Source organism: Echeneis naucrates, chromosome 23, assembly GCF_900963305.1.
Source record: "Echeneis naucrates chromosome 23, fEcheNa1.1, whole genome shotgun sequence".
NCBI classification, from domain to species: Eukaryota; Metazoa; Chordata; class Actinopteri; order Carangiformes; family Echeneidae; genus Echeneis; species Echeneis naucrates.
In genome coordinates this window covers 7,092,305-7,113,510 of record NC_042533.1, presented here as the reverse complement: position 1 = coordinate 7,113,510, position 21,206 = coordinate 7,092,305, and the positions used below count along the sequence as shown (strand labels likewise).

Below are 21,206 nucleotides of genomic sequence, written 5' to 3'. Positions count from 1 at the left end.
TTGCACAGACAGGTTGAAAAGTGGTTAGAAACAAACATTTCATTCCTGTTATTAAAAAAAATTATAATAATAAAAAAAAAAACCCAAACAAACAGACTCCTAATGACAGAAAAAGAGTGTGTTAAAATCTGCAGGTCAAGCTGAAAGTAAAACAAAAGTCTAGCGTGAAAACAGAGCCACTAAATGAAAGAGTTGCATCATTGACAGGAAAGGAGGCTCAAAGAGTTTGGGGCTGTACAGCAAAGACTCTGGTGCCAAACTGTGCCCTCATCTCACAAACTTTTGGGAGCACTTTAGCTTGTCATACTGCAGCATAGCAAAAGGGAAAAACATATGCTGACGGCACAGACACAGCAGAGAACAAGTACTGCTGATTACTGAACTTTAGTCTGTTTTTCCAATCTGTCCAATTAGCCATCATAAAAATGTTATCATACTGGACCAATGCTACAACTCTCAAATGGCAATTATTAGTGAACATCCTCAACTATGTCCCATGTGGAAAAGTAACTCTGTGGAAAAATAACCAGTCCTATTTGTTTGTCTGTTCATTTTATTTTAATATGAAACATTGATTGAAAAAAATGCAGCTAACAATTTTTGATTATGTATCTGACTTCTTATTTGAAACTCCAGAGGTATTTTAAGCACTGATGACCTACTTTAAGAATAATGACTTCATTCATTCTGAAACAATTTATAATTTTATGATAGCTTATTGTACTATTAATGAAAATCTAATTTGGAATTAATTACTAAATAAAGAAAGTAAAATTATATTGTAAATGTCACATCCTGTTGTCCTGTGTTGGCCAATGTTTGAGATACTTTCAATTAAACTGTCCACCGTATTTGCCCCAACTTTTTAGGAAACAACGTTTCACTTATGCTTCAGCTTTTCCACATGGGAGTGCTGCTCTTTTATCCCATCCTCTGACAAGCAAAGTGAGTTTCGACGTGCATCGGTCTAATTTACTGACAGGGCCACCAGCCACTCACGTGCCCAGGTAGTCCCACACCAGCCCCCCCATAGGCTGCTGAGGGGCAGCAGGGGGAGGGGCCTGCTTTCGCGACTGCTGAGACCGCCAAAGATGAGAAGCAGAGGGATTTCTGGGATGTCATAGGCACACAGGCACACACACACACACACACACACACACACACACACACACACACACACACACACACACACACACACACACACACACAAACATAAACCCGCTCACACAGTTGCAGAATCACATGAATGTATACATATTTATGCATACAAACATGTGAATAAGGAGCGTGGACAAAAATAAGAAGTGGCAATGATGAACAGAAGAAATAAAATAGACATTAAAGGAGAAAAACAGAAGAAAGAAGGGGAAGGCGAGAAACGGGGAAAACTAAATGATTAGTATTTTGAGAGGATTACCACAGACTCCAACAGTGTGTTTCCTGAAATTGATTGGAAAATGGGCAGCAAAAAGAGATCTATTCTTACATTACCTTTAAATTAATTAATTAAAATTAGTGAACAAAAGGACAGAAACAGGAATATTATAGAAGTTCAGTTTTAAAAATTTTTGAACCGTCTCACCTCTCCAATTCGTGGATCTTTTTCTCCTTGTCATTCTTTTCATTCTCCATCTCCCTCAAGATCTCCAGCAGTCGTTCCACCTCTGACTGGGCCTTACCAGCATCCTCTTTGTGCTGGGTCACTTCCTCCTCCAGGCAGGAGATGCGTTCAGAGAGTTCAGTGCTGGCCTGGGACTCTGCCACTACACTGTGAGCCTGGAACAGAAATTAAGTATCAAAAATAAACCAAACATTAATCTTCAAAATGAGGTGACCGCTGCATGATGGAGGCGATAAGTTCACACTAAAAAGAATGGGCCAATAACAGCATGTCTGCTGAGGATATTGTGGATGGACTTGATGAATGTGACACATGGCAGAACTTTTAGGGACTGGACATAAGATCTGGAAAATTTACGAGGCCGAGCCTTTACTTGAGACATTCTATATTTAGTAACTTAGGTAGATTAGCTCTCATATTTGAAACCAAACGACTTGATATTGAGTCCAAATGAACTATTCAGGGCTTTAGTGTGGTGTCATTAAGCAACAGGAACAAAACTATAAATGTATTGCACATACATTTATTGTTCTACTTAAAAATACATGCATTTATATAAATTTTTAATTTGCAAAGGAAGAGGCATAAAATTATCCCCCTGTGAGGCTGATCAGGATGCCAACATGCACGCACAGCTGAGTCTGATGGGAACATCAATTCAATGTCAATTTCTGAAGGTACCTGGTTATACATCAAGGTATTAGACAAACATGGCATGAATGTGTGTGCGTGTATGTTTTTGTGTTGTTCAAAGTATGTTATTAATAATTAAAAATAAATAAAATTTAAAATAATATAAAGTTTTCTTTAGTTTTCGATGTCTATACATGCAATCCCACATGAGATATATATAAGATTAGGAAAAACACGAAAAGATAGTAGTAGAGAGTAGAGAAAAATTGTATTCGTTTCCGTGTTTTTTTCTCTTGCTCTTCTCAGGTCTGCAGAGGTGGCCAAAAATGAGAGAAAGAAAGAAATGAAATAAAACAAAGAAATAAAAAAAAAACAAGTTATAACCAGCTTAGAGGTTAGAGCAGCTGTGTATGTTTCCCAGAAGCAAATGTTGCTCTTGGGACAGATTACCTCTGTGTGTGTGCACACGCCTTGGTCCTACAATACATAAACCCTATTAGTTTTGGAAGTGAACAACAGTTTTTTCAGATCTTTATGTGGAGAGGAAATGTTTGGGTGTCTGACGATATTATAATAAGATCTGGCTGGAGGAGAATGAGGGAGAAAAAGACAAATAAGAATGAACAAAAAAAGAAAAACATCACGCACAATGTGAAAAATTTCATCAATTTGAACACACAGACAAGTTCTGTCTTTTTTCCATCCACGGAAACAAAAAGAGAAATAGCAATCAAGTCAAATGAAATGAGAGAAACACCGGCGTTTCACTGACACCTTCATACATATTCTCTCTCTCTCTCTGACACACACACACACACACGCAAACGTACACCCACATTCAGGGTGTGGTGGTGGTGCTGTCTTCTCCTTTCTGTGAAAATGACTGTAAGGCTGTCAGCAAGCCATCACATACACACCATTTTATGGGCTGCTGTGTGGGAGAGAATATGTGATATGAAAACACACACAGACACACACACAAACACACAGTTATCTCTTGGAAAACAGGGAAAAACAAAGAAGACAAGAAAGAGTTGAGCAGTTTGTTTAGAACTCTCAAATTCAGCTTACAGTAGTTGCATTTCTACTTTAATTATATGCAGGTGGCATCTTGTTTTGAAAATCCTAAAAAATATCTTGTTGTCTCTGTGAAAGCATGAGATTTTTACACTTAGATCATTTCCTAAAAAGAAGCTCTGTCACTTAATTGCTGGTCACTTCATCTAACCTTCTTAAGTTGGTTCTCCAGTTTGACACACTCCTCCCTCTTCTGCTCCAGGCCGATCTCCAGACTCTTCAGCCTGTTGTCCTTCTTCAGTGTTGAGGAAGCCAGAGAGGAAGCCTTCTCTTTCAGATCCAACACTGATGCCTGGAGGAGGAAATGAGGCATAATGGAGAGTGAATGAAGGAAATGAACACAACGCCATCTTGCTGCTGAATGCTCGGGGTTGCAATGACCCTCATTGTCCTTTGCTTTCTTGCTTTATTCCAGTTGTGGTGGCATTGTATTTACTATTTACCTTAACCTGTTTATTAGATATGAAACCAAAAGGAAATGTTATAATCCTCCACTCTATCTTTAAGAAAATCAACATTAAAGTGACAGATTCAGTTGTGCTCTACCTCTCCTTTTCATCCAAATATTTCTGGCCATCTTTTGCTTGTCCAGTTGGGGCTTTAATCTCATTAATGTTGCTATTGTTGTTGATTATATATATAGATATAGGAACAAAATGTGAGATATAATAGACTTGAATAATTTCATCCTAATGTCTTCCAAAACAATAAAGATATTGACTCTTCTCTTGTTCTTGAAAACCTTCTCCCATGACCTGTCTCTTTTCACACTCTTCCAGCTAAATCCCTCCATCCATGAAGTCTCTCACTCTTTTTTTTTTGGATATTTCTTCTTTTGGTAGGGGCAGTGAAACAGAAACCAGTGGGACCAGAAGGACAGACACCCAGACGTGTAATTTTACCCTTGACTGACAATACTAACTCCAGACTACAGATCATCATGTTTGACTGGGCTTTGGTCAGAGAAACCTTACGACTTACTTATTATATTTAGGTACACATAAATATTGCTGTTGTCAGACAAACCTCACATTTGTTTTTAGCCGTGTGGAGAAGATCGCTTGTTTTCTCCTCAACTTTCCCATATATTTTTGAAATATTATAATGAGAGTGTAAAAGAATATATGACCACACAAGAGGAAAAATTAGCTGACCAGTCAGAAAAGCCAGAGAGTACTTTTGACAGTCGAACATTTAAGGGAATAATTCAACATTTTAGGGGGAAACTTGCCTAGTTGCTCTTTTGGAAAGGTTAGATGAGGATATTGATATCAATGTCATGTGTTTAGCTTCAGCCAGTGGGTGGTCAGCTTTGCTTAGTGAGATTGAAAATGCACAAATAGCAAATAGACACTCTTAGAAGTACCTGAATGAATAGGATTGATATTTCTACCATTCTATTTTGTAATCAGTTTTCTCTATAGTAGTTTTCGTGCCTATTATACATTTGGGGCTTGCTTTGTTCTTATGTCGTTCACTATCTGACTCTGCTGAGATATTTTGAATGAGTCACAAGGGTTAAAGCAAGAACAATTCAGTTCCCATCACTGTTTCCATTGGTTGTGGGTTTTGCATATTGCTGTCAAGGAAACAAAACTATTTTATCGTTGTTGTTCTTCAGTGCACGGACCACGAGAGGATTTAAAGTCTGCTCAACAGTGATAGATCAATCATTCTTCCTTGACAAGGACAGAGAGAGGTAGAGGAGGGAGTGCTTTTCTGCCTTAAAGATATGGATGTGAGTGAGCATGTGTCTTCTACCTCACGGTCAGCCAGGTCAGCCTGCAGCTGGGAAACCTTCTCCCTCAACTCCTTCAGCTCCTTCTTGCTGGAGTCCATCTCCTCCCCCTTCTCTCTCTCCTCCCTCTCTCGCTGCTCCTTCAAGCGTTCAATGATTCTCTCCTAAACTCAGACAAAGATGAGAAGGAGGGATGAAGTTTAGAAGGACAGAAAGACTCAAAAGAGAGAGTGAAGAGCAGCAAAAAAGGTAAGCTCGGATGGAGTGATGGAAAGAGGGAAGCAGACAGAGAATAAAATCACCTCATACACTCCGAGCCATTCACAGCCACTCAATATCAAGTTTCTATACCAATAACAGTGACATTAAACTTTATGTACATGGCAGCTTTGACAGGATGTAACAGCCAACAGTGATTTTAGACACGTAATACATTCTGGCACAAGATGTAAAACTCACAACCACTAAAACACTGTAGTTGCTCTCCAGCTATAGAACAACACTGTGGCCAGTTCAAGAAAAAGTACAAAAGTTCACACACACAAAAGCAGAGCAGAGAGCCCATGGAGTGTGCCATTGCTGTGCTGTGCGAGTTCCTGTAGTCCTGCCTTTGTGAGAAGGGAGTTTCAGTGTGTAAACATTTTTTGAAAGTGAGAAAATTGTAATCGGGTTGTATGTATCAATTTGGTCAAGACATGTAGATGTTAATAGCAGTCCTCACAAGCACATACAAAAACTAGTTAGTATATAAACTGTATGTGTGACCTACAGTAGAATATCTACCTGAATAATTGTAAACATCTCTGAATTCATGGCAGCACTGGTCATTGATTAGTAAGAATGCATGCAGTCACAGCATTTACTATACAGGTCACTCCCCTCTCTCCTCTTGTTTCCTGATGGCCTCTCTGCCACATACAAGTTGAAATAATTGCATAAAAAGCCCAAACAATAAATATAACAACAAATTTAAATTTTTTTTTTTTTTTTTTTTTGGCATAAAAAAAATAACTTGATAAATCATGATATCAATATTTTAAAGAATATAAATATTCAAGAGAGTATGGGTTATTAATAATGTATGCAATGAAAAATATAAAATAACACAATAAACCTTAAGTAGCATGAAACACAAACATAATATTTTGCATTCAACTGGAGCACGACAAAAGCTAGAAACACTAAAAAGTGATATATTTCTACTCTGCCAAGCAACATGACACTCAGAACGGAAAACAGTGTGTGAGAGAGAAAGGGAGTAACAAAAATAAAAACAGGAGAAAGATGGAGCGATGAAAAAATAAAGGGAAGAAAGAAAGACATTCCAAGGAACCAAAAAAATGAAACTGAGGGGGGAAAAAAAGCTTGTGAAAGTCATTTGTGTGAAGCAAGAGTCATCAGCTTCCTAATCCTGCCAACACTTACACATCCAGCCAACACCCTGAATATTAGTCACTGGACAGTTAATAGCCTTGTTTCCCGTGTGTGTGTGTGTGTGTGTGTGTGTGTGCGTGTGTGCGTGTGTGTGCATGCGTGTTTGCGTGCGCACAAGTGCAAAGGAGATTAAATTGGTGACATTATTGTGCGTAACAGCACAAAAATATCTCATTAGACACTTTAAAGCAGGCTGCAGGTTTGAATGTCACTGGTTGGATTCCTGGAATCAGGGTCAAGTCCTCACGGTAAAGCAGCCTGAGGAATCACGTATCCATGTCATGGCATCTGTTTAGGCCCAAACAATGATAGACAGCACGGCTGTTTGCTCAGTTCCTATCTGTTTGCACCATGTGGCTGACTGTTGGCTGGATACTGGTCTTTTATGAACACAGGCTGTGAATGGTTTAATAATGAAATAGCCAATGTGATTATTGGTTCATTTCCATTTATCCAGAGTGATCATAGTGTGGGTGGTCGGCAGCTTTGCTCATAGTGGTTTTATTAATGTAACCTTGCTCGGCAGTTGACCTGAGGTTGACCAGCAATGTGCATATGTGTGTGTTTGTGTGTGTGTGCACCTTCTCAGCTAGAGCTTCCTCCAGTGTTCCCAGTGCGGTGTCAGTGTTGGAGGTGTCAGTTTGTAAAGACTTGACTCTGTCTTTCAGGCCGCTCAGCTGTTTCTCTTTATCCCTCAGCTGATCCTGAAGGTTCTCAATCTGCACAGAGAAAAGGAGAGAAGTAATCATCAACAGAACAGTTTGTGCAGATTTGTCACCTACTTACCCAACAACTGTATAAACAGTAAGTGTATGGTTTTGTAGGCTCAGTAGAAACAAGATAATGATACTTTTCAAACGATTTTCAAACCAATTTTTAATGACAGTCACAAGGTTTCTTGTAATATATTGTGAAAAATGTGCTAAAGCAGAACAGCAGGCCAAAAGCTGGTACCAAAATTTGACTTGCTGTGACAGTAGTAATGTAGTAGTTTAGCTATGCATGGTCAAATATTTCTCAAAGCAAAAGGAAGGATCAGTAAAACCATGCTGAGTGTTTTAATCAGGTTGGTGCAATCTGCATCTTCAGAGGTCTGAAACATTTGCATTGCAAAAATTCCCAGAACAGTTACCGTTGACTGACCATTTTGAAAACAGCATTAATGAAATATTGTGTTTTACATTTTTAATTACTTATAAATGATTTATTTGGTGTTTCGGCATGAAATATCCCATGAGACCTCATTTAAAATGAAAAAGAATTGAAACAAATTTTATAATCTGATATAGGTTCTTTTGTGTTTATCCAAATCATTCATCTTAAAATCAATAATTGCTGAAACTCCTTTGATTATTTTATTTTCAGCCTTCTTACTTCATACTCAATGCTTATTACTTATGACTTGACAGGTAAAAAAAACATAACATATATATTTTATCGTTAATCCTGGGGTCCAGATGCCCTGGCTCCCCTGTTTCTCTACTGTTCCTCAAAAACTGATTCAAAAGCAAACACATGCCTGAAATGCTTGCAAAAGTGGTCTAATGCAATCATATCCAGATATTTTCTGCCTAAGAAAAAGGCAGAAAGGTGCTCTGCTGTCAAATATAAACGTCCTCCCATACTTAGCCACTTTTAAGACCCTATTCCAAATATACACTCTCTATCACCACCTTTCTCCTGTTCTCCATACTTCCTCCTGTTTCCTCTCACTGATTTTGTAGCAGATTAATTTTCAATTAAAATACTAAATCAGCAGAAATAACTGATGGACTCATGCTTTCCCCAAGCCCACAGTGAGTATGTGTGTGTGAGAGAGACAGGAAGAGAGAGATTATAGACAAAGATAAGGTTGTGTCAACTTTGTGGTCTTCATTAAAAGATGGTTGGAACAAAGGGTTGAACAACACACACAAAAAAAAAAAAAAAAAATCTGGAAAAAAGACAGATATAGCTTAGGCCGTCTTCTTATTAGTCAGTGTGGGAAGTAAAATTATAAACTTTCAGTTCCTCTCTCTTTCTGCCTTTTATCTTTTTTTGCGAAAATGAAAGGAAACCAAGTGATTGACACGAAAAAAAAAAAAAAAATTGATCTGGACATCACCTCTGACTCCACTGCAGGTGAGGCACACACACACATTTACAGTGCCACAGAGATTGTGGGTGTGTGTTCATACAGTAAAACATTTCCAGCGCCTCATTAATCAACCGTTGACCTGACAGCTTGACTGACACCTTCGCCTCTCTCTTTCTCGCACACACACACACACACACACACACACACACTAACACTCTCTTGACATTGAGAGGTACAGAGACTCTTTGATCCTGTCTGCCCTTCCTGAAACTGACAACTGCTGGATGCCTGGCATGCAAGGACACAAGCACGCACGCAAATACAGGCATGTGTAAATTTACAACAAACTCGCTGCATGTGTCTTGTCCTATTTTAGTCCCAAAATGTGCTGTGATAATGACCTGGAATATGTTAACAGAACAATAACCGGCTGATGTCTCGCCTCATGATGTTCCACACATGAAACAGAAAATTATATTCAGCGACAAAGAGGAGAGGATGATGGGCCATTAATTGGCTGTGCGCTCAGGTAATTTCCTTTGCCACTAACAAAGAGTGACTGATTAAACCATGAGGAGGGAAGGATGAGGATAGGAAGAGGTGGACAGCTGCAAACAAAAAAGAAGTATTTTTAGTTTTTCAATGAGAGGGAAAAGAATGACGAAATCGTAAATACAGATTAGATAAAAGAGGAGTCAGCAACATCTCTGTCTCCCTCTCAGACACCGGACTGTATTCTATTTGAAGACAGCAGAGGTCATCATTTATTGAACAAGAAGATCTCATTAGTATGCATCTGATTTCAAACACTGTCTCTCTCCTCCACCTTCCTTGCTTTATGTCTGTCTGCTTGATTGTCTCTATTAATTATCTCAGCAGACTCTCCATTCCTGTATTTTGTTTCCTTTTTGGCCCAAAAAGAACAATCGACAGGGAGGGATAGAGAAAAATTGCGGACGTTTTAAGGCAAAAAATTTGTGGGGGAGGTTAATTGATGGTTTGATCATTTTAAACTCAATTTTACACCGAATTTTTACACTCAGTTTGTTTTGTGATGTCTAGATAACGGAGCTCTTCTGTGCTGTACTGTTTGTGCTATCATAGTTTCCCTCTCCCTGTGTGTTTCTCTGAAAGGTTAACACCTCTTAGGATGACAATAAGCTGTGTATGTGCACAAGAGTGCAGAGAAAGGGGGTCCCCCGAATCGTCCATCTCTATGAGAGCATCACCATGGAGAAACTCACACACTAAATGGCATAATATGCATAAAACACCTTTAAGTTGGGTTTTCTGTGAGCCCACAGTCCATGTCTGCAGATGTGATGTCTCTCTCTGTCCACTTGATCACCTGTCTCTGTTTGTTTTTCTATCCACCTCAGCCATGAAGCTACGTACTGTCTTACAGGGCCATCTAGTGGTTGTGGTATTGCACGACAGCATTAATGATGTCTCATCCATCCAAAGTGTCTTTCAGCTCTGATAATGCATGGCTGTATACAATTAGTTTGAAAATATAGCCTGTACAGCCAACAAGTCAGTCTGATCATCTCAAGAGGGGAAACTAGTTAGCAATGTCACATTAACATGAGAGGACAAGTTTGACAATTATAGTGTCAGTGATTCACTTCTGAAATTGAAAATTGAAATAGAAAAGCATTTCTACTTGGCAGCTTTAAAAACGACAGACCCTAAAAACTGTTTGAATTCCTAGCACCCACAATGTTGACTGCCATCCTTAGAAAGTGAGGTGCAACAGCAAAACTGAGGCGACCTACACATATCTACACATTACTTATATTACAAATTAGCATTTTTTTTAAACCTACGTTGCACCTGTTTTTCTTACTTTCTTCTGCAGCACATTAACTTTGCGTTCTTTGACGTCCAGCATGTCTTTGAGGTCGGTGATCTCTCCCTGCTGAGTGCTCTTCTCCTCTGTCAGCTCTGATATCTGCTGACTCTTTTTAGAGAGAAGTGATTCTTTTTCTTCTAGTCGCAGACGCAAGGCATCCACCTGTGTGTTCACCCAAAAATATGTAAAGGTCAGTGGAAATAAATATCAACAAACCAATTCTACCTTTGCATTTAATGTGAAGATACATGTTATTTACGTTATTTACCTCAGTCTGAAGAATGGCAGCTCGCTGTTCCTTGGCAGTGAGTGACTCTTTCAGTACGTCCACGTGTTGTTTACTGTCAGAAAACTGGTTGTTCAGAGTGTCCAGTTTGGTCCTGAGAGCCAACAGCTCGCTGTCCTTACGACTCAGGTCCTGCTTTGCCTGCTCCATCTGAAGAACAAACACACACCACGTGACAAAAAAATAGAAAGACCAAAGGCCTGTTAAAGTTTGTACTGGACAGGATTGCATGTTTAAGTCTATTAAGATGTATTAAAGTCGGTGGTGCATGTTAAGTTTTAACCAATTATTATCTCCATTGTAGGGGACAACTGTTAAAAAGAAAGTATGCATAATAATAAGCAACACACTCTACTGACTGTATGGTGATGAAAAGAAAGTAACTTCTTTCCTAAAATGCAAGAAAGAGTTACATACACTGACATCAATCCAGAATTAAACTGTTTTCATAGCTGCTTTTCAGCTGTATATTTGTACCAGATGGCCAGGGTCAATTCTTTCTTTTATTTTAATAAGCCCAAGATTGTTAAAATAAGAAAAAAAAATTAAACATGATAACAGTTTCATTTCCAAGGGTGACCCTGGTAAGTTTCTTTGGTATTTCATAGGGATGAATTTTGTGAGTGGGTTTAATGAGATATGAAAAAAGAATGGACCCAAACCACATAAAATTGGAAAAGAAAAAAAAAAAAAAAAAATCTGAAAAATAAAACCTCAGCAAACTGATCCCAACCGATGGCTGAGAGAAACTTCATGCACGGGAAGAACAAGCAGGTTAGAGATATGCATACTACAGCCCTGCACAGCTGCATTCTTAGCTTTAGATCTATCATTGTACAGTTCAGGCTGCTAGAAACAACTATTACTTTCAAAAGCCATTCATCTCCAACAGGACGAGAATTCATAAACTTCAGGCTGCCTTTGGTCCCACTATTTCCTTATAATATAGAACCAGAACCTAAACACAAGAGTAAACTGAAATATTATGCAGCACATTCATCTCTGTTGCTCAGTTATATACAATTGTCTTTATTGAGAGTTGATAAATATTTATATGAATATTTAACTGACAGTGAAGTAAATACACCTGCGGCAAAATAATATTATATGGATAACCCCATGTTGCTCTCCAAATCTGAAAACACAAAGTTTCCAGCTGATGAAATGACATCATGTTTTAGCGTGAATGACATTTGAGAGTAATAATTTTTCAAACTGCTGCTTTCTGAACAACAAAGTTACACTACTGGGATTATACTGGGGATCTACTCAAGGAGCAGCAGCCATTAAGCAGTCAACCTGGGACACAGAGAGCAAGAGAGAGTTCAAGAAAGGAAGGAAAAGCAAAAAGGCACAGAGGTGTGTCTCTTACTGCAGACACCTCCTGCTGAAGCTCATTGGCTCGTTGCCTTAGCTCTTCCTTCTCTGATTGGCTGTGAGTTAGCTCTTCCTTCAGCTGCTCAACCTGGCAGGAAAGGAGGGCGTCACCATGACCAAAGCTAATCAGCTGTCACAGCTGCTGACAGCTAACCCAAATCCAAGCACCTCACACATTAAAACATTACAGGCAAACCACCAAGTGTACATTCTGCATAACACCTACCTACAGTTTAGGACCATGCGTCTATCCACATAGTAAAAATCTGTCTTATGTTCTTATCTGTCATTGAAGTTAACTGTTATATATTAGCCTGTTAAAAAGGTCCTAAAATTGCAGTCTGTGAGGATAATGCTTCTTGATTTTTTTTGGTTTTCCAGGGTCCAGAGTCATGCAACAGGCATCTCACATAAACCACCATAAGCAATTATAGAAAAAAAATGAATGTGCAGATAATCGGATTACAGACTTAATATTATTTCACAGTTTATTCCCAGCCAGGGTCATTTTATTTCATTATACGAAGAAATCACATCATGATTTGATGTTATTAAACCACAAAACAGCGGTTGATTAAGGAATGAAAGACACCTGCCTTTGGTCTTTGGTCTGCAATCATGCTGATGTAAAGTATGTAGGATGTATGAAGAATGTCAGGCATTCAGTGTACTAATATAAACATTGTTATGGATTGCAAAGAATGAAAAGGTGAGGTAATAGTGTAAATTATCATTTCCAGAAGTGAGACAAATGACCCAAAGTAATACTTTTCAAGAGCTGCATCTGTCGATGATTTGGAAAAGTTGAGTTATTTTTCCAAAGAGCTGGAAATTACAAATGTTTTTTAAACGCATCGACAAAAAAAAAATATGTAACAAGAAAACGTGTACATGTTTGTATATGTGTGTGTGTGTATCCATCACCTTGGTCTTCATGAACTTGGAGTGGGATCGATAGACCTCCATCTGTTTGATCTCCTCCTCCCTCTCCTCGCTGCTCAGAGCTCCGTTGGACTTGAGCATGTTGACCTCTTCCTCCAGCTCTCTCATGCCACGCTCCAGTGAGCTGATCTTTGCATCCTGGCGGAATATCAACAAGTTCAACTTAAGAGACCAGGTATGATAGACTCTATCGGGGCCAAAAATCGAAATATTTCTTTGACCTGTGAAATCTGTAAAATTACACTTGACTGAGGGGTAAATGAGAACTGAATTCTTCTGTATTAACTAGAATTTACAGTCATGATTGCCAGTATTTGCTGACTGATTTGAAATTGCATGAAAAACTGAGTAGATGACAACAAGCACTCCAATCTGCAGTTCATCCAATATTTTATAATGGTCACATTATATGGCATTGAGTCATATTGACAGGTTTAGAAATTGTTTTGGTACAGTTATATAAAACTTCCGTCATCCTCTTTGGAGTATGAAATGCAACTGAAAGATGCATTTAAGTGTGCAGAACAAAAAAATATTGTTAAACGAAACTGCATAAAAACAACATAATTATGTGTTTGTTTTCCAATTTGCAAAAATCATCTCTCCAATAGAATTTCAGCAAACATTTCACTGAGATCAAAGGCAATTCAGTTGCACATTGATATGCAATGTGACCATATTCGGAGAGGAAAAACTCAGGCTTTAGGATGCCAAAACAAATGGACATCCATTTCAATGACAGATGTAAGTCTATTACAAGAATCCTAGCTATCCATTTCAGTAAGCGAAAACCTGACTTTTCAACACTAACTTGTACTGTTACCTCATGCCGGACAATATGTGAGAAAAATAAGATGACAGTAATCAGAAAACCCTCAGCTGATATGAACAGTATCATGTATTGAAAAAAGAAATTGCATGTCACATCATTAATCTGATGTTAATCTGTCATTAGTTTTTCCAAATAATCAAGTTTATTTTTTAATGTAAATGTAATGTGATCTCAATTGAATATATGATTATATATAAAAGATACTTTAAACATTAACAACATGCTCACTGTAAATACAGAACAGAATTTGTAATCAAAATTAAATGTTGCATAGACACACATTCAAATGAAACTGTTAGCACGACATTTACCTTCATTTCGATAACTGTCTGCAGGGCCTTGGTCTTTGTTGATTCTGGAGCTGCTTCATATCGCCTGTGCAGCTCCTGAGAGAGACACACACCTCGTTGGTCAGCAGATGACAGGGAGAGAGGCACAGAGGGATGGAGCGGGGCTTGGATTGAGGGAGAAGAAGGTCGTGCACCAGGAAAGGTGGCGACAGTGACTGAGGGGTAGTGATGCAGGGAGGGTTGGATGGTGGGTGTAGGCCGAGGAGCAGGGGCTGGAAAGGGGTGCTGGAGGGAGGGATGTATAGAGGAGGCAGCGACAAAAGAGGGATAGTGGGGAGGACAGGTGGAGGGGAGACCAACAGGATGGATGGTCTGTCGATGGGATGGAGAAGAAGGTGCAGGAAAGGATGGAGATGAGCGGAGTGAGGGGTGACGTGAGGGGGAGAAGGGAGGAGATGGCTGGAATGGGGGAGACACGTGAAAAGGAGCTGGAATATTGCTGGAGGGAGAAACAGGAAAAGAGGGTGATATGGGGATGGAGGGGGATGCAGGAATGAGATGTTTTCCTCTCGCTGAGGCACTGGCTTTTAGCCTCCATGGGTCAATCCGTCCATCCCACATTCTTCAAGCAATGAGGAACAGCACCAAATGTGGATGAATGATCAAATCCGACAGTCCAAGATAACACTAATTCAATGAATGAGATCTCAGCTTCAAAGCAATTATCTTCAATTAAAATCTTGAGTCGTTCCAAGGTCCAGAATTACATAGTGCCCTCTCTGAACATTATATCTAACTTCACTTTTAATCTATTACTAAAACCCCTGCAAGAATTAGGGAGATTTACACTAGATTTATTTTCCTAAAATTCTCCATCTTCTGAAAACATTCACCAAAACGAACTGAATAATAATTGAACTAGCAACCCTAATTTAGTGAGCTACGTGTAAGGAAATTCTATTTGGCTGGCTCCTGTTACCACAACTCACTTGTCAAATGAACCGAGGGGAGTGGGAGTGTGCTCGATGTAAAGACACAAAAAGAAAAAAGGAGGACAGGGAGGGAGAGTGCAAAAGTGGGAGGGAATGAAAGCAGAGGGGAGGACGTAGCAGTTTATGCATCACTGCTTTTCTTAGGACGACACATAGTTTGAGGCCAACCAAGTTGGCTAATGCACAAGCCAGAACCCATAATAAGACACATATGTGAAAAGGATAGTCGGGTAGCATGCCTTAAGGCACTAGTATGAATTAGCAGAAATGCTATGAATGGGCACACACACACACACACATACAAATATGCTAGGAAATCTGCCTTGTTTGGTAATCACTTCTTAGAGAGAGAGATAAAGGTAAGTGTCATCACTTCTGAATATCCATCCTTTAAAAAAATCTAAATGATTGAGAATTTAACTCTTTGAGAATTCATCCGGTCTGAATTTCAACACATTTAATAGCATGTTAAATTAATGTTACACTTTTTTGCTTAACCTGTTTAGGCTCACATTTGAAGTGGGAAACTGTGATATGCAAGGTTTTCCATTGCCTAACTTCACTTCTCACATTCATTGTATTGTGTTTATCTTGATTTTAAAAGCGATAGTTAAAAGTTCTCTTATTTGACAGTGCTGTTTTGTGTGAATTAGTTCTGAAGTATTTCTCTCTTTACTGTACGAAACAGATTATCATCATCCTAACTACTGATATATTTTATTGTACATTTCACCACTCGTTAGGTATTAGGTGGTTTTGATTCTAATCCTTATGACCTTCATTGGTTTTCATACAGAAATCTCACTGTGTCTTTGTTGCCATTTGGGGCATTTATAGCTCTTTTTGTCAGAATTTGCTGGGACTGTTAATTAGTGAAATGAACAATGGTCAAAAGACAACTGTCAGTACTCCTGCAGGAAGCCTTCAACATAACATTCAATATTATGCTACTATTTTCACTTTAACATACATTGAAATCTGGATATTGCATAATCTCAAGTTTTCTTGAGGTTTTTCCTGAGATGCTGTTCTAAAATCACCAAAGTCCTGGTGAAATCCTGTCAAAAACAGAAACTCAATCCACCACCCTGACCCCAACCCAATATAAAGTAAGACGGCTCTCCCAATTGTATTACAAAACATTTCTACCTATGATACAATTATGATGCATCACTTGCTCTTGTTTGTGTGTTTATGCATATTTTCCCCTCACAGCTGTGGCCCATGATGCATTTGAAGATGGCCATGAGAGGCTGGTCTCAGAGCTGGTTTGTGTATTTTCAGTGTAACTGAAACAGTTGTCCACCGGGTGGTTTTTTTTGGCAAAATGTTTTTGGCTGAATGGAAGCTTTCAAAAGACAATACATCATATATCATACATGTAATGTTGTAGCATGTTTGATCATTAAAATCAGAAAGTAAGACAGCATTATGTCATTTTGCACAATGATAAATGTGTGTATGTATGTATGTAGTGTATTTATGTGAAACTATCTTTTTATATGTTGAACATGTTTTCATATGACTTACTAATTTTGCAGTTTAACAGTGATTTCCAACTTATACCATTTACTTGTTAACAAATTCAATTTTCATTTCATTAGTGACAGTCAGCAAAAGGTGTATCAAGCCCCAAAAAGGGTATTGAATAGCATATGACCTTTATACTGAAATGAATTGTAGCTTAATGTCCATCTCTGCCTAATTGTTGTTCAACATCCTACCACTAGAGGGGAGTGTTGTATAAAATAAAAACACGATGAACATGAGGAGTTACACACCTCAGAGTTGTTTGAAAAACATGAAAACAGTGGAGAAAAAAGGAGAAAGTGTGTGTTGCTGTGTGTATGCAGATGCTTCTGCGTTTTTTTTAAAACTAACTCATGACTTAAGAGTGGGAGCAGCCAAAGGTTTGCTGATTTCAACATGATCACATCTGGTTACATAAAAAGGCACACACACCCTCACACATGGGAATTTCTGCATTCACTTTGTTTCTTCTTAATTAGTCACACACACAAACACACACCTCTCTTAGCTGTAGCATCTCCTTGTCTTTTCGCTCAAGCAGGCCCTCCAGTTGGTGGATGGTCATCTCAGCATCAGCCAGTCGCCTTGTACGTTCATGGTCCTCTTCTGTTGCCCGTGACGACAGGCCTTTACTCTGCAGCATTTCCAGTAATTTCTTTATTGACTCATCCCTGTTATAAAAACAGTTTATGGGTTAAAGTTAACATCATGGCAGCCTGAAATGGCAACAAGGGATCAATGTAATGAGATTTTTACCTGGCAGTTAATGTGTGCTTTTGAGTATCTATTCTCAGCTCCATTTCCTCTACAGTCTTTCTCAGGAGGAAGAGCTCCTTGACCTGCCGCTCGTACTCGCCATGGAGACGTACAAAGTTCTCCTCCGTCATTTCCTGAGGGGGGATGGGCTGGCTTCCAAGATGACCAGTAGCCGAGTAATCGGACTGGAAGAGCTGATTGAGATCTCGCTGGATTCGGAGCTCATCTTGTAAAGCCTGGATGGTGCACTGAAGATGCTGGAGGGGCAGAAACAAGTTCAATTTAAAGGTATAAGATGTATGCGTGTGTGGCTGGTGCTACCGCTGAAGAGATGACTACATACCAAACACATTTACAATCATATTAACATTTATTGCACAAGAAGCTGAAATTTTGGTGTGCCCAGACAGCCCATATGAGGGCTGGCTAACTGAATTTGATGGATGGATGGATGGATGTTTGAGGAAATTTGGCCCAACTGGAGTTTTTCAACATTAATTTAATTCTCTTTTGCAATAGGTTTCCTTGTTGACAGGTTAGTATCACTACCATCATCATCATCATCATGACTGAGGACAACAGAACATGACGAACCCTGAGTCAATAAAAGAGTATAATGTTCATGCATGTGTGTGTACGTGTTTGCATACACTTGTGTGATGTCACTATGATACCCCAAAGCTCATTTAAAATGCAACACTTGTAAGATGAACAGCAGCCAGGTCATCTCCATATAAGTCAGGGCTTATTTCTACAGATTCCAATAATGATGAAATAATAATCAAGTAATAGAGGCAAGATACAAAAAGGAAGTTAAGATGTTTGAAAAGGAAAAGACGCCACTGCAGGTATTGTTAATGAACGTTGACAAGAGAATTAATGAGGCTGAAGAAGAAAGAAGAGGTTGTGGGCAAATTGTTAGATATTAAGGAAGATAAAGGAGAACGGAAAATGTAAAAATGTGAAACTGTATACTTCACTAAAATTGTAGCAGCTGTCTTTCATGATAGCTCTACTTCATGTTCCATGACAGTCAGTGAAGTGCGTGTCTCTTCTCCTTCATTTCCATATTTCTATTAATTTAAATGCACCATTGTATTGCAATAGAATACAAAACTGTTCAATTTTATATCTATCATTTATGCCCTCATTGTATGACTGTGTGTCACTCACACACTCACACACACACTCACTCACACACACACACACACACACACACACGTTGACATGACACTGACATTTCAAGGACGTCCCTAAGGACATAGACAGCTAATAGAGACCATCATTTTTCTCCCATACAAATGATTTTTCTGGTGCATCCATTTGCCTCCACGCCAACTATGAGTCCTCCCTCAGACTTGCAGGCCCTGACCCTCCCATATGATGACACCATGTAAGAATTTGCAAACAATCTCAAATGTTTGGAGTTCTGCTCTAATCCAAAGCACGTCAAAATTAAAATACAAGCATTCTTGGGTTCTATTTTTCCCCTCAAGAGAGTTTGCATCTTTGCTCAATCATTGAAGATATCCTTAATCCTTTTGTATTATTTTTAAGCCGGTGAGACAAAGTAAGATACTACACAAAACAGTTAGATAATCACCACACTTGAAAGTGCTTTTCAAACCTTCCTTCCAATTCTGTTAACTTTATTTTATTTCTCATTTTTACAATCAGGATTTCCATGTAAACGTGTTCATGCTCCACTTTCTATAAAGCTCTTTGAAACCTCCTCATGTATGTTATGTACTATTTGAATAGGTTTCACTTTGCTTTTTGGCAGTACAATGAATTATTTAATAATCTAAATAATAATCAGTAGCTTCTTTATACAATACCTCAAGCTAGAAAAAGAAAGATGTACATAGAAAGACACAGCTGTGTGTTGTGTAGTCAGAACATATAAACATATAAACGCACAGCCATACTCATTAGAGTAATATGTGTAGAACATAGTGGATTCCATGTGCTGTTTTGACATTGAAGAAATGTGCATGCATGACTACACACATCATCATATCCTGCAATCAGTCAGCCAAACACTCACATCAAGCATTCAAAACTATGTCAAGAGTTGCAGTAATGAATGTACACGTGCATGCGCACACACGCACGCGCACGCGTGCACACACACACACACAAAGCTTCAATAGTCTTGCTCACACAAATGCAAATCAATGTGTTTCAGTCAAGCAAATACAAAATGAACACATACACACACAAGTTTAAAGGTTACATATAAGACACACAAACACAAACTCACAGGCCAGTTCCCCCAAAAAACACACAGCTGGAATGTAGAGCTGAGAAATGCCAGACCACAGGAAAGCAAGATGAAAAACACAGAATGAAATATATAAGAAAGGAAAACAGAGGTGGAGATAAGGAGGATGGAGTGAGGAAAGACAGAGAAAACTGTGTTAACTGTGCCCGGTAAAAACAGAAGAGGGGTGAAAGGGAGGAGAGAGAAATAGAGTAAGGGCCAGAATACAAGTTGTGTTTTTCCATCTAAATTTCTGCTGAGTTGTCTTCAGCTCCTTCACCTTTGATCCTGTCAAACACTTCCTGATTCCACGGGGGCGGTGTGAGGGGCGCTCAACAGAAATGCAAACACACACTCACACCCCCAGAGACAGACATACACACACACACACACACACACACACACACACACACACACACACACACACACACACACACACACACATCTACATGTTCATATAACACTGAGTTGAAAAGAATAACAAACAAAAAACCCAAACAAAAAACAGTACAAAGAAATATATATATGTTCTTTTAATGTCAGCTATAAGCTAATAATTATAATTTCCAGCTTTTTATGGCACCTTCACCTCTGTCTTCAATATATTTGCCCATAAAAAAGAAATAGTTTTTTACAGAATTGAAATAGTAAGACAAACACATGAACAAGAAGACATATAAACATGACAGATCTCTGCATCAGATGTCAGGGAGGGACAGATAAATTCATCAAGCTGCTGTTCAGTTGCAGTACAGGATGGGAAATTATCTTGATGTCAGCGATGTTCAACATATTAAAATTTGTCATTATGATTGAAATGTCCTCATAAAGTATGAATTAATAATTTGGAATAAGCATATTTATTTTTAAAACGGGAACACTATGCTGTAGCACAGCTGACTGAAACGATTCATGGGTTGCATGAACAGGAAACAGGCAAATCTTCCAGTTTCGTTATGATAATCCTAATGTGTAGAAACCATCATGACTGAATTTACAAGTGCGTGAAATGCATGCAACCTCGATTTTTACATCAAGGTTGCGTGCATTCCTTGTTTACCACGTGGCCCCAACAAAGGGGAGAAACGATTGCTGCTTGCATCCACTCAAACAAATTAATGCCTGTATGCTCTCATATCAATAAAATATGGACCATGTTTCATCTCCAGGTAAAACATTATCTGACACCATCATCAGTGAATTAAAGCAACAAAAGGACGTGGTTACTTGTGCAGTATTCTGTTTTTCAAAGGTTTTAACTTATAATCAAAACATATATGGGATGTTTCAAATTTGAGGTTGGGGGGTGGGGGAGAGCAGACACAACCATGTTGGTCTCTTACAGCAGAGACCCCTGATCATTTTTTGCTTAACCCCTAATTCTGAGTTAATAGCCCTTTACTTTTTCAAGAGAAAAGACCAAAAGAAACAACATTATTCACAGATTTATCTTTAAATTCATTTCAGGACCTCTGATCTCACAACCCCCCCCCCTTCACACACACA

At 38.8% G+C, this 21,206-nt stretch overlaps 1 protein-coding gene across 5 annotated transcripts in view; it reads right to left on the bottom strand.

Moving 5' to 3' along the window:
* LOC115036714 (ELKS/Rab6-interacting/CAST family member 1-like) overlaps positions 1 to 21,206 on the bottom strand; it is a 99,643-nt gene that overhangs the window by 60,552 nt on the left and 17,885 nt on the right. For 2 of the 5 annotated variants that reach the window (XR_003840423.1, XM_029495021.1), the window contains exons 5-15: positions 17,438 to 17,694; positions 17,181 to 17,352; positions 14,181 to 14,255; positions 13,020 to 13,175; positions 12,091 to 12,183; positions 10,701 to 10,868; positions 10,427 to 10,594; positions 7,085 to 7,222; positions 5,093 to 5,233; positions 3,483 to 3,623; positions 1,583 to 1,776 (exon numbers count right to left, since the gene is read on the bottom strand). Coding sequence is in view for 3 of the 5 variants with exons in the window: in XM_029495021.1 (XP_029350881.1) it covers positions 1,583 to 1,776; positions 3,483 to 3,623; positions 5,093 to 5,233; positions 7,085 to 7,222; positions 10,427 to 10,594; positions 10,701 to 10,868; positions 12,091 to 12,183; positions 13,020 to 13,175; positions 14,181 to 14,255; positions 17,181 to 17,352; positions 17,438 to 17,694 (1,703 nt within the window). In the remaining 2 variants the exon portion in view is untranslated. The remainder of the gene's footprint in view (positions 1 to 1,582; positions 1,777 to 3,482; positions 3,624 to 5,092; positions 5,234 to 7,084; positions 7,223 to 10,426; positions 10,595 to 10,700; positions 10,869 to 12,090; positions 12,184 to 13,019; positions 13,176 to 14,180; positions 14,256 to 17,180; positions 17,353 to 17,437; positions 17,695 to 21,206) is intronic. The other 3 variants (XR_003840424.1, XM_029495023.1, XM_029495022.1) reach the window with 2 other exon arrangements.